The 12,852-nt window shown below is 47.2% G+C and overlaps 1 protein-coding gene across 1 annotated transcript in view; it reads right to left on the minus strand.

Annotated features, from left to right (window-relative positions):
- Window positions 1–12,852, minus strand: part of LOC144680824 (cytosolic carboxypeptidase 2-like) — a 90,049-nt gene that overhangs the window by 50,379 nt on the left and 26,818 nt on the right. The window contains exons 6-8 of the mRNA XM_078542249.1: window positions 8,693–8,766; window positions 6,486–6,600; window positions 688–831 (exon numbers count right to left, since the gene is read on the minus strand). Of these exons, the coding sequence (XP_078398375.1) occupies window positions 688–831; window positions 6,486–6,600; window positions 8,693–8,766 (333 nt within the window). The remainder of the gene's footprint in view (window positions 1–687; window positions 832–6,485; window positions 6,601–8,692; window positions 8,767–12,852) is intronic.

The raw sequence follows: 12,852 nt of genomic DNA on the forward strand, positions 1-12,852 counted from the left end.
TAGTAATGAAGATATTAATTTTAATCACTTTGTGATCTCAACAATCTGAAGTGAATTTTTTTTGGGCCAGGTTTTGTCAGATAATGATCTCAAGCAAATATAAATGCTGGAAGCATGCAGCAGTCAGGCAGCATCTGCGGACCCAATTATTAGCTAACCTTAGAACACACCGATGCAAAATGGATGGGGAATCCATGGCCTACCCTGTCAAGTGAATAGTGTGACCTCTATTGAGAATAGGTCAGGAGATAAAAGAGAAAGGGACTTTTAGTTTGGTCTTTTTTTAATCCAGATTTCAGGCCTAGTGCTATAGGTTCTGAAACATGGATCTCGTGACTAGCTGTGAGCCAAATGTAAGACTGCTGGGAATGATGGCACAAAAATTTTTTTTCCCAGCCTTCAATATTAGTGAACATTGAGAGTTTTATCAGGCATTTTCAGCTGGCTGCCACAGACCTGTATTTCAGGAACACAGTGGCACTAGCATAAATCTCAAGAGCACCCGGCCATTTTATAACTCAATTCACAAAGCCTGCTGCTGGTCTATGGAAAGAGGCTTAACAGTATAAATACTGGGAGCTATAACTCACAGACACCAGGCTCCTGCCAATAAATATAAAAGGAGGCTAATATAAAAGTGCCTGCAATTAGGTTAAAATGCAGCAGCAAAAATCCATTCTGAATTACCCGCTGGGAGATCAGCCATGGAAATATTCTCTCTCTGAGGTAGTTAAGTATTTCAGATGGACATGTGGATGCTGTCTGGCTGCAGCCATACATGAAAGCATTGGGTTTCCGACTGTGGCCATGGAGGTCACCGTACAAAAGGATCTGTGGCAAAGTAAAACACAAAATGTAGATATAGATGTACAATTAAATTGTCTTCAACTGTATAAGATGAAGAAAAAAGTCCATCAACTTAAACCAAGTCTGATAGTCGAAATCAAGACCTATTTACTAATAATTTTTATTTTTAAAGTCAAAATTTCTCAATTCCCCATACAGTGCCCACTCCCCTGCCCCCCCACCAAACTCTCTTTTTCTGGAGGTGCTGACCCAATGAGTAAAGTTCTAGCCCTCCACCACCCTATTCCACTAGTCACCCTCCTTATTTGAATTTTGACGGTGACCATGCTGATATGGCCTCCAGGAATATACTTATGGGCAACTGGTGACTCCTGCCAGGTGAGTCAAGTTGCTGTCCATTCTTGCTCAAGACAAATATTTAATGCACGGTTTGCAGGGAAGCCCAGTTATTTAGTCTGGATGCAGGATCTAGCCGAAGGGTAATGCACCATTGACTTTTGTCAGATCATTAGGTTTCAATGTGTCTTTGGAACTGTAGATTGCATTTGTGACCACAGTGTCAGGACATGAAAAGAATTTAACTCTTTTTAATATCCAATTAACATGCGACTATAGACATGGGGCAGAAATTTAAGTTGCACCAGTTTCTGGTATGAAATTAACAGTGCAATTAAAATATGGGCCTGAAAGACATTGGTCCAAGGGTTGTTCGAAATTGGAGCTTTGGGCCTCAACAACAATTGGGCATTCTGGTTCAGCTTGCCAGTAAGGGCCTTAGGAATTATGTCCATTTTGACTCTGAACCAGCTCATAAGTGGGTCCATTGAGAGTTTGGGGGGGTGGGGGTAGTGGTTAACAGTGGTGGTGGAGTGGAAGGTGAAGTGGAGTGGCATGAGCCTGGACTGCCAGTAGCCTGTGGTATTTTGTTGGCACAGGGAGGAGTACTCCTGCTGTAGCTAACTCCACAGAAATTAAAAGGTTTACTAATCTTCTTGTGGGTGGCCCTAGCAGTTGACTTTAGGGACGACTGGCTCGTCCACTGAAGACCCAGAACATTTGCATCGAGTGCAACACATATATTAGGACCTCAATTTGGATATTCAAAGTGCCTGACACCAATTTCAAGCATGTATCCTACAGACATTGTCAGCTTCCAATTTGGTAGCTGATGCTTCCAGGGCAGGCTGGGTGCAAAAAATCTCCAGCAGAAATTTGTCCCTTAACTTTTTGCCCGAAAAACAAGTGAAACCAGGGGCAGGTTTTCCCCCTCATCAAGCAGGCCCAGGATTGGCCGCGAAAAGAAATGTCGCCTGTGATCTGGCTCCGGCTATTATTTCATTCTGGCTGGCCAATTAAGGCCCGATCACCGTGAAATGCGGCTCTGCACTGGTTGGGAAGGGCAAGTGGGAACGGGAGGTCTGTCAGCTGCCAGGCCTATTGGCGACCCGGCGGCCGGTTTAAAAGCAACCCAGGCAGCCCCTGGAAGGCTGCCATGGAGGACGTCCCCTGAACCTTCGCGATGGACCTGAGTGCAGCTGGACATGGCAGGCGGGAGGGCAGGTTGGGTGGGCATTCGGCCCCCCACCCCACCCCGCTTTTCTGGTGAGTGCCTTGCCCTCCTCCTGGGGGAGGTGGTTGCCAGGAGGGACATCCTTGTCCCCAGGGATGGGAAGAGGTGGCCACCGCACCCTACAAAGAGGTCATGGTGCGGCACACATGGGCGCAGTGCCATAAGCGCTTCAATAACCTGCTGTGCTCAGGAAGGGTGAGTATCATGTTGGCATGGGTCAGTGTGCAGATGTGTTAAGGTGTGGCCATGCCCCCGTGGACCTTAGGGGTACTAGAGTCTGAGTGCCATATGTTAATCACGCCGGAGCTGGCCAAGAGGGTGAGCCCTGGCTGTTTAGGCTGAGTGCCTTGCAGCTCATGGGCCACGACTCGGATAGTCCCTGCCAGGTGCTCCTCAGCAGGGGTTGGCCAGGCTGCAATGGGGCTGCAGGTAGAGAGTGGACAAATCAATGCTCCCTGTTGTTTCAGGAGAAGTTGGTCTACTACGAAATAGAAAGGTCGTGGACCGGCGGAGGCCCCGCTAGTCTCCTAATCCTCTCCAAGTACGAGCAAGACGCCTTGGAGCTCGAGAGCCAGCAGGCCCTGTGTTCAACCGGGCATGGAGAGGCGGGGATGCCAAATGAAGGTAAGAGTGCAGTGCACAGAGGTGACTTTCGGCTTGTGCAACCATTCTAGTGATGTGAGCCTCGAACCTGGAGTCCCCATTGATCATTGGAAGAGTATGACACCGTGATGCACATCTCAGTTGTCTCACCAAGGTACCTGGCATGCACAGTGGCAGTGTGATGACTTTAACTAATGACATGTCCTTCTTCTCCCGTTTAGGTTTGCCAGCAGGCATTCGCTCTCCGGACCCCGAAGGGCCACCCCTGACACTGGAGGACCACTGGGCATCACTTGCACCTGCGTCAAACCCGTTCTCTGAAGCAGGCACCAGTGCAGAGACCAGCACCTTGGTGGACATTAGAGCAGCGGCTAGTATTTCAGTTCACATTGGTAAGGGCAGTTCACAATTGCTTGAAGTGCAGGTGGAGGCAGAGAGTGCCCAGGGCACTGGCAGTCAGAGGACTGCTGGGGACCAAGAACATGCTCAATCGAAGGCTAATGATGAGCCTCTGGAGTCGTCCATTAGGTGGCAGATGCTGGATGTCCAGCAAGATGTGCGGGAGGATCTGGCGGAGACCATGAGGGTATGTGTGCCATGGTCTCTGTTGGGGAGGAGTCCATGCGGAGCATGAGCACTGCGTTGACCATCATGGTAAAGTGCACTGTCTCCTCCATTGAGAGAGTTGGACTCTCATGGAGAGGCAGGTCCAGGGACAGAATCAGGGGTATCTGGGGTTGCGCTTGAACCTGCAAGCCCTCACACAGCCAATGACCTCAGGTGGTCAGTGTCCGTGTGGGAGATGGATGAGGTACCCAATATCCCAGCTAGGTGCCTGTCCAGCAATGGTGTGCAGGGAGGTGCAGGGCAACATCACGTTGGTGCATGAGCTGCTTGTCGACTCTGCGGGCTCCTCTCGGGGCACTCTGGATGAGGTCAGCGGATCCTCCTCCCCTCCGCCAGTGACTGACATCTGATGAGGCTGCAATGACTGGGGAGATGCCAGCCGTGACACTGGCCGCTCCCTCCCAGGCGGGGCCAGCACAGGCTCCACTGGTCAGAGGACGCCCGCCGAGGTCATCAAGGCCAACAGGACAGCAGATGCCAGTGCCAGCGAGGTGAGGGCACCTAGACGGAGCACCCGCAAGCGTAAGTTAAAGGCACCACGAGCACAAGAGAGACAGGTCATGGGTGATTTTATGTTCATTTATGTTTAATTTATCTCTACTAGTCTGGGAATGAAGACCAGAGAAGTTTATGTAGTTTGGAATTGTCAAAATGAGATAAAATGCATTTTTGTCGTCATGGCCTGAGTATGCTTCACCTTTTTATTATTTTGGTGCAGGGTAAGCCATTATGTAATGCAGAACTTGAGTGACTCTGAACTTTATAACACAGGCACTGAGTGTTCTTTGTGTTCAAATGAAAGGGTCCTGTCAGACATCCAGGGTGGAGGCGGCCCTAGCATGTGTTTGAAACTGATCTTTGGTAGCCTAGCTGAAGGAGCGTTAGATCAAGACGAACCTGGTGTTCCCTGCCTCCCTGGAGGCTACCGAGGTCTGGCTCCAAGCCCTCAGCATTCTCCTCACCATGCTCCTCTTCTGACTCACCACTGAACTCATCAGCTGTGGCCTGTGCAGCTAAGTCAACATCCTCTTCTTCCAATTGGTCCCCCCTTGCCAGTGCCAGATTGTGGAGAGCGCAACATGCACCCACTATCAGTGACACCCACTCTGGGGGGTATTGTAGTGCTTCCCCTGAACAGTCCAGGCATCATAAACGCATCTTGAGAAGACCTGTGGTCCTCTATACCACCCCACCTTGTGGCACTGTGGCTCCTATTGTAACACTTCTCTGCCTCTGTTCTTGGATGGCGGAGAGGTGTCATGAGCCACCTCTTCAAAGGATAGCCCTTGTCACCCAGCAGCCATCCATCCAGTCAGGCTGGAACACTGAAGAGCCTCGGCACCTGGGGATGTCTCAGGATGTATGCGTCATGGGAGTTGCCAGGGTACCTTGCACAAATGTGCAGATTCTGCACTACCTGCACATTTATGGAATGGAATCGCTTCCTGTTGACGAAGGCACCGGCTGACTTGCTGGCGCCTTGATGGCCACATGTGTGGACGCAGGGGAACCCAGCAATCGCTGTAAAGCCCCTGGCTCACTGTGCCTGGCTGGCCTCATCCGTATGGAAATGAATAAAGGTCAGCACCAGCCTGAACAGAGCATCAGTCATCAGCTTGACGCAACTGTGGACACCTGATTGAGAGACTCCACACAGATCACCCACTGACCCCTGGAAAGAGCCGGAGGCATAGAAATTGAGGGCCACTGTGACCTTCAGAGCCACTGGCATGGGGTGTCCACGCACACAGTGTGTCAACCACATTTCTGTGGGTCTGGAGTCACATGTAGGCCAGACCAGGTAAAGATGACAAATTTCCTTCCCTAAAGGTATCATTACTCATATCACTATTGGTATCTGATATCATTAGTCATATCACTATTGGCTTTTACTTCTGCCTTCCCCTTTTCTCATTAACTTCTTAAATCTCCCCTCACATGAACCTTCCCCCCACTCTATTTAAGTATAGCCCTCTCTACAGACCTAGTTATTGCTATGTGCAAAGCGGCTGCCATATTTTGCCTACATAACAAGGCACCGCACTAGAAAATAATTCATGATACCAGGGATAGGGGTTGTTACCTTATGAGGACAGGTTGGACCTGTATCCAGTGGATTTTGTAAGAATGAGAGGTGATCTTATTGAAATGTATAAGATCCTCAGGGAACTTGACAAGGTGGATACCAAGAGGATGTTTTCCTGTTGTGCAAAGAGACTAGAACTAGGGAACACAGTTTAAAAATAAGGGTCTCCAATATAAGATGGAGATGAGAAGGATTTTTTTTCTCTCAGACGGAACTCTCTTCCCCAGAGAGAGGTGTGGAGGCAGGGTCATTCAATATTTTTAAGGCAGAGGTAGATAGACTCTTGACTAACAAAGGAATCAAAGGTTATTAGAGTTAGGCGGAATGTGGAGTTGAGGCTACAATCAGACCAGCCATGATCTTATTGAATAGCGGAGCAGGCTCAAAGAGCCAAATGGCTTACTGCTGCTCCTAATTTGTATGTCTGTATGTAAAGCAATTTGAGACATTCCTCAGAAATGTGGTAACTTTCCCCTTCCTGCTAGGGTACAGATTTATGTTTATAATTTTCAATACAGCATGTTTTCCCTTTTGACAAAGCCCCTGGAGGAGAACTGAAAACCAGTGACATTGCCCCAGAAGGAGGGAAGTCGTAAAATTAGGCACCAATGGCTAGGGAGCAGCTTTTTCTTCAATCTAATTGTCCAGTGGGTGCCATTGTAGGAATCAAAAGGTGGGAGAAGTGGAAAGTCAAATAGTTGGGGAGAGAAAATACTAATATATGAGAGTTTAATATATGTTTCTGAAAACTATTTATGCTATGGTCTCTCAGCTTCATCAGCTTCAACTCACATAATGGTCTTTCTGTAGCTCCTCCACCATTTTTTTAGTGTGCCATACTGTAGGGAAGAGTTCCTGCTTGGGATGCTGATAGTTCCGATTGAGGTCTCTAGCAGAAAGAGAGCACCTGGGATGAAGAGGACACATGCTGTAAATAACGGTTATGATACATAATAATTTAGCCAGAAAAGTTAAATTTTGCAAATTACTAGCTTAAATTCTATGAGGACTGCAGAATCATAAGTAGAAATATTTAAATACTTCTATCAATTAATATGCTTCTGTAGTAATAAGTGCGTTACTCTGATTAGATAGTGATTGTTGTTACATGTCTGCCACAGGGAAGGAGAAGCAGAGCAATCGAGTAGTGAGCTTGCAGCTTACGTCCTTCAACCAGCCCACTCACTGGGCTGGGTTTAGTGGAGCCTGCCGGAGCAGGTATGGTGCCAGTGGGCACCAGGAGAATTAGGCGGGAGTGCCTGAATCAGATTCCCGATGCCAGGGATACTGTCCTCAATTAAATTGGGGGCAGGAAGGGTCTGATGCAGAAAACATGCCCACCAGTGGCGGGAAGGCAATTAGACTCATTATTGAGCCAGTAAAGTCAATTAACCCTCAGCCCACTGGAATTTAGGGGTTGCTCAGGGATTATCCAGTACACAAACAGCTTTCCTGTGTCTCCCAAAGGCCACTCAGTAAACCCTGTTAGGTTTACCTGCAGTCTCATCGGGGTATCCCTCATTGACAGGCACTCTGGCATCGGAAAGGGGGCGGGTGGGGACATCGAGGAAAACCAACCCTTGCACTTTCATCTGACCACCCCCCTTCCCCTTGCCGCAGACCTCCATGCAATCCCCATACTGCCGTCATTCACCTGGTTCTGGGATCCAGTGTCAATCCTGTGGCTGGGCCTCAGTGCATTACCAGCAGCAGCCACTACTCTCAATGGCACTGTCTGCAGCTCTCTGGGGCAGAATTTCCACCCTTCAAGGGCTTTAACTGCTTTTAAGTGTCTGACCGCTGACCGGTACTTAGTTGTGTTGTGCCTCCCCCTTGGAAATGAGGTACGGTTCCCACCAACTCTCCAACCGGTAGAGGGATAACTGCATCGCTGGAACAATATCCAGCCTATTGGATTTCTTGAGGCAACGCAGACAGCTTTTCATTCTGATCCATCATTCAGAGCTTCAGCTAGTATTGTATCTCTTTTATTTCTGCTTCTTCCTGTCTTTCATAATACCCCCGGGTCAAACCATTCATATATGGTTAAAATGAAAAAAATACACACTGAACGGACAAAGTGCTTAACTCCATTTGAAATGGAGAATGAAAATTTATTCTCAATCAGGCCGAACTATTTTCTAACTGTTTCCATGTACAATATATGTAGTCAGGCAATAGGGTCCAAATATTTCCTTGGTGCCAGTGTATCTTAGCCGCAAGTATGGCAGAAATCCGGCTAACAGGTGCAAACAGGGTTTTAGTTGCACTTCCAGATAGGTTACAGCAGCAGAGCGGAACAGCTCCAGGAAAGTTCATGGCTAATATTTTAAATGGAATGTCTGAGCTGAATTCTAAGTGACACAAGACAAAAACATTGTTTTCAGTTGGCCAAACGCCTACCAACTGTTGGTGAACTATGTTATTTGTTTGTGACATGTTATTGGTTTGCTTGCCCATGATGTCAACATGATGAGAAGGATGGTAGATTGGTCCAAAGATGTTGCCTCTTTAACATAGCAGCAATTTGCCCTGAGGAGATCCTTCCATGAGCCTAACAGCACGGAAAAGCTGCAAATTGATGGCTTCATATTACCTAATTAAATATGCATATTTTGAAAATCGTGAAATTTTTTCAAGGTAAATGGATTTGACTGAATTGCCCCATGAATTATGAAGGGAGATTTTTGAGCCAATAATGGTTTCACTCAGATGGCCTTTGATGCAGTATTTTATACTTCAGATCTTCGAGTTAGAGGTAGCCTAGAGGCAGAAATCTGGGGTGGGTTTTTTGAGCAAGCATTGGCAGTGAGAAAACTGTCTCCTGTATATGGAATCTGCTGAAACTTGTCTCAGGCTGCTTCTAAATACCAGCTCAAAATAGAAACAAGGCAACTGAAAGATGCCAGATAACACATTCTATCTCCATCTACAGTACCGAAGGACTCAATAGAAAAGTATTTAATTTAGTTTAATTGTAATTACTCAAAATGCTTTACCTATAATTTCCTACGATCACTCCATCTGGATTTAGCATGGGAATGATTTTAAAGATGCACCTCTGTCGCAGCTCCTGAAAAAAAAACATTTTGGGTAAAGGTTAGAACATAACTTAAAATTTACTTCATTAAAATAAGGTTATTATTACTTGTAAAAAAAATTAGTCCATAAATAAGGTTTTCAAAAAAAGTCTTTAATTTCGTATTGCTGATATGTCCGGAACTTTGCCAAAATGGCTGCGATCCTACCACTGAGACCAAAAGAGGGAGGCAAACCCACTTAAACGAACAGGAGGACACAGAGAGGCAATGTCCCAGTGGTGGCCAATTCCGTGGTTGTCCCCAAGCTCGCCATCTCTATTAAGGACGGCAGCCCACCCCAAGAGCTGTTGGCCTAAATCAGAGGGCCAGCAGCACAGCAGCCTGAGCAGTGCCACTACTGGTAGCCATAGCTGAGACTGCAGCTGGGAGGAGCGGGTGCCTCAATGGCCGAGGTTCTCATGAAGAGGGGTAAGTGGGGTTGGGGGATAAGCTGCGGTCAGGTAGGCAGGTTTTGGTGATCAGTTGTGAAGAACAGGTGACACCGTTGCTGTGGGAGTGGCCATTGTTGCCGGGGGCCAATCATTGGGCCATGGAGTGCCCACAAAGGAGGGACTACATGGATGCAGGCTGTTTCACTGGATGGTCTCCCCACATTGCAGTGGTCCCAGTGGCAAAATTGGGCTCCGGGTGGGTGGCCAATCTTCCACCTTTCCTGCCACTGGGAAAATGGCATGGCAGTGGGAAGACATTGGGCACGCTTCCCCATGTGCCATTCCCATGCCATTCTGCCAGCCTTCCTGCCTCCCAGCCCATCACCAAAGGCTTGGTAAAATTTAGCCCCATGGCTAATTCTCTGCCCAAGCCTCAGCTAAAATTGTACTCATTGCCCATGATGCCAACAAACCCAAATATGCATATTTAAAGGCTCTAAGGATGGTTTAGCCGCTCTTTTGGAAGCCTGCATACAAATCATGGTCAGCAGGATCAAGGATGAGAAACATAGGAACATGAGAAAGGCATTCAGCCTGATGAGCCTACTCTGCCATTCAATGTGATCATGGTTGAGCGAATACTTCAACGCCTTTTACCCACACTATCCCCATAACCCTTTACGTTATTGTTAATCAGAAATCTATCAATCTCTACCTTAAACATACTGAATGGCTGAGCTTCCATGGCCCTCTGGGGTAGAGAATTCCAAGGATCCAAGAATTTACAACCCTCTTGAGTAAAGAAATTTCTCCTCATCTCAGTCCTAAGTGGCTTCCCTCTTATTTTTAAATTGTACCTCACAGTTCTAGACTCCCCAATTAGGGGAAACATCTTACCTGCATCTTCCCCATCTATTCCTTTAATTACTTTGTAGGTTTCAATGAGATCACCTCTCATTCTTCAAAACTCTAGAGAATACAGGCTCATTTTCCCCAATCTCTCTTCATAAGACTGTCCCGCCATCCCCAGAACGAGTTTGGTGAACCTTCGCTGTACTCCCTCTATGGCAATGATATCCTTTCTGAGGTAAGAGGACCAAAACTGCATACAATACTCCAGGTGCAGTCTAACCAAGCTTCCCTCCAATTGAAGCAAAACTTCACTACTCCTGTACTCAAACCTTCTTGCGATAAAGGCTAACATTCCATTAGCCTTCCTAATTGCCTGCTGCACCTGCATGTTAGCCTTCAGTGACATGGAAAAGGGCACCCAGGTCCCTTTGTACATCTACACTTTATAATCTCTTACCATTTAGGAAATACTCTGCACATCTGTTCCTTCTACCAAAGTGGATAAGCTCACATTTTTCCACATTATATTCCATCTGCCATATTCTTGCCCACTCACTTAAGTCTGTCCAAATCTTGCTGTAGCTGCTTTATATCTTCTTCACAACACACATTCCCACCTAGCTTTGTATCATGTAAACTTGGAAATATTACATTTGGTCCCCACATCCAAATCATTGATGTATATTGTGAACAGCTAGGGCCTAAGAACTGATCCTTGTGGTACCCCATTAGTCACAGCCTGCCAAGCGAGAATAACCCATTTATTCCTACTCTCTGTTTTCTGCCCGTTAGCCGATCCTTAACCCATGCCAGTATTTTGTCTCCTATCCCACAGAATCACAGAATTTTAACAGCACAGAAGGAGGCCATTCAGCCCATCGTGTCTGCACTGGCACCCTAAATGAGAATTATGACCTAGTGCCATTGCCCCAATTGAATGCCTCAATTGAAGTGGTCTCCATCACACTTCCAGTCAGTGCATTCCAGACCTGAGCCACTCTTTGTGTGAAATGTTTTTTCTCATGTCACATTTGCTTCTTTTGCAAATCACTTTAAATCTGTGCCTTCTCATTCTTGATCCTTTTATGAGCGGGAACAGCTTCTCTCTATCTACTCTGTCCAGCCCCCTCATGATTTTGAACATCTCTATCAAATCTCCTCTCAGCATTCTCCTCTCCAAGGAGAACAGTCCCAACCTCTCCAATCTATCTTTGTAACTGAAGTTTCTCATCCCTGGACCCATTCTTGTAAACTTCTTCTGCACTCTGTCCAATGTGTTCACATCCTTCCTATAATGTGGTGCCCAGAACTGTACACAATATTCCAGCTGAGGTCTAATGAGTGTCATATAAATTCAGCATAACCTCCTTGCTCTTGTATTCTATGCCCCTATTAATAAAGCCCATATGCTTTATAAACTGCTCTCTCCACCTGTCCTGCCACCTTCAATGATCTATGCACATATACACCCAGGTCTTTCTGCTCCTGCACCCCCTTTAAAATTGCACCCCTTATTTTATAATGTCTGTCCATGTTCTTCCTACCAAAATGCATCACTTCTCCACATTGAACTTCATCTGCCACCTATCTGCCCACTCCACCAACTTGTCTATGTCATTTTAAAGTTCTACACTGTCCTCCTTGCAGTTTGCAGCACTCCCAAGCTACATATCATCTGCAAACTTTGAAATTGTCTCCTACACACCAAGATCTGGATCCTAAATAGAAATCAGGAAAGCAGGGGTCCCAATACCAACCCCTGGGGAGCTCCACTACAATCCTTCCTCCAGCCCAAAAAATATTCATTGACCATTACTCTCTGCTTCCTATTTTTCAGCCAATTTTGTATCCACGTTGCTACTGTCCTTTTTATTCCACGAGTAATAACTTTTCTCACAAGTTTTTTGTGTGGCACTCTATCAAACGTCTTTTGAAAGTCCATGTACAGCACACCAACAGCATTACCCTCATCAACCTTTTCTGTTACCTCTTCAAAATACTCCAGCAAGTTGGTTAAACATGATTTCCCCTTTAGAAATCCATGCTGGCTCTTCCATATTTTTCCTATGTGCTTTTATTTTGCTAATCAACCTACTGTGGGGGGGCTTCATCAAAAGCCTTCTGAAAATCCAAGTATACTGTGTCCATCAACTCTCCTTTTTCCACTTTGTTAGTAACATCCGCAAAAAACTCCAAGGTCATCAAATATGATTTCCCCTTCACAAATCCATGCTGACTATACCCAATCAGGGGCAGAATTTTCTGCCTGTCAGGCGGGCCATGCAGGAGCGGGCATGGATCCAATCACCACCCGCGATCGGGTCCGCGTCGCCATTTTACACGGGCGGGCCAATTAAGGCCCGTCCAGCGTGAAACGCAGCTCCCGAGGACAGTGGGAGTGGTGTGCGGCGGCGGGACTGCTATGGCCACCGGGTCCAGTGGCGACCCGGCGGCCTGCTTAAAAGAGCTCCTGCAGCCTTGCAAAGGCTGTCAAACATGGCCAGCACAAAGGCTCCCCAGAGTGCTTCTGGTGAGCAGACCAGGCAGGAGGGTAGGGCAGGGGGGCTCTGTGCCCCTCGTTTTTCTGATGATTGCCTTGCTGCCCTCCCCGAGGAGGTGGCAGCACGACGGGAGGTCCTGATACCCCAGGACGGGAGGAGGAGCCCCCCCGACATGGCCAAACGTGCCTGGGAGGAGGTGGCGGAGGTGGTGAGCTCCTGCGACGTGGTGTGACGCACCTAGATCCAGTGTAGCAAGTGCTTCAATGACCTGTTGCGCTCAGGAAGGGTGAGTACCATGTTGGCATTGGTCACTTAACCCAGCAGGTAGGCTTTC

The sequence above is a fragment of the Cetorhinus maximus genome, chromosome 5 (assembly GCF_964194155.1).
Source record: "Cetorhinus maximus chromosome 5, sCetMax3.hap1.1, whole genome shotgun sequence".
Classification (NCBI taxonomy): domain Eukaryota; kingdom Metazoa; phylum Chordata; class Chondrichthyes; order Lamniformes; family Cetorhinidae; genus Cetorhinus; species Cetorhinus maximus.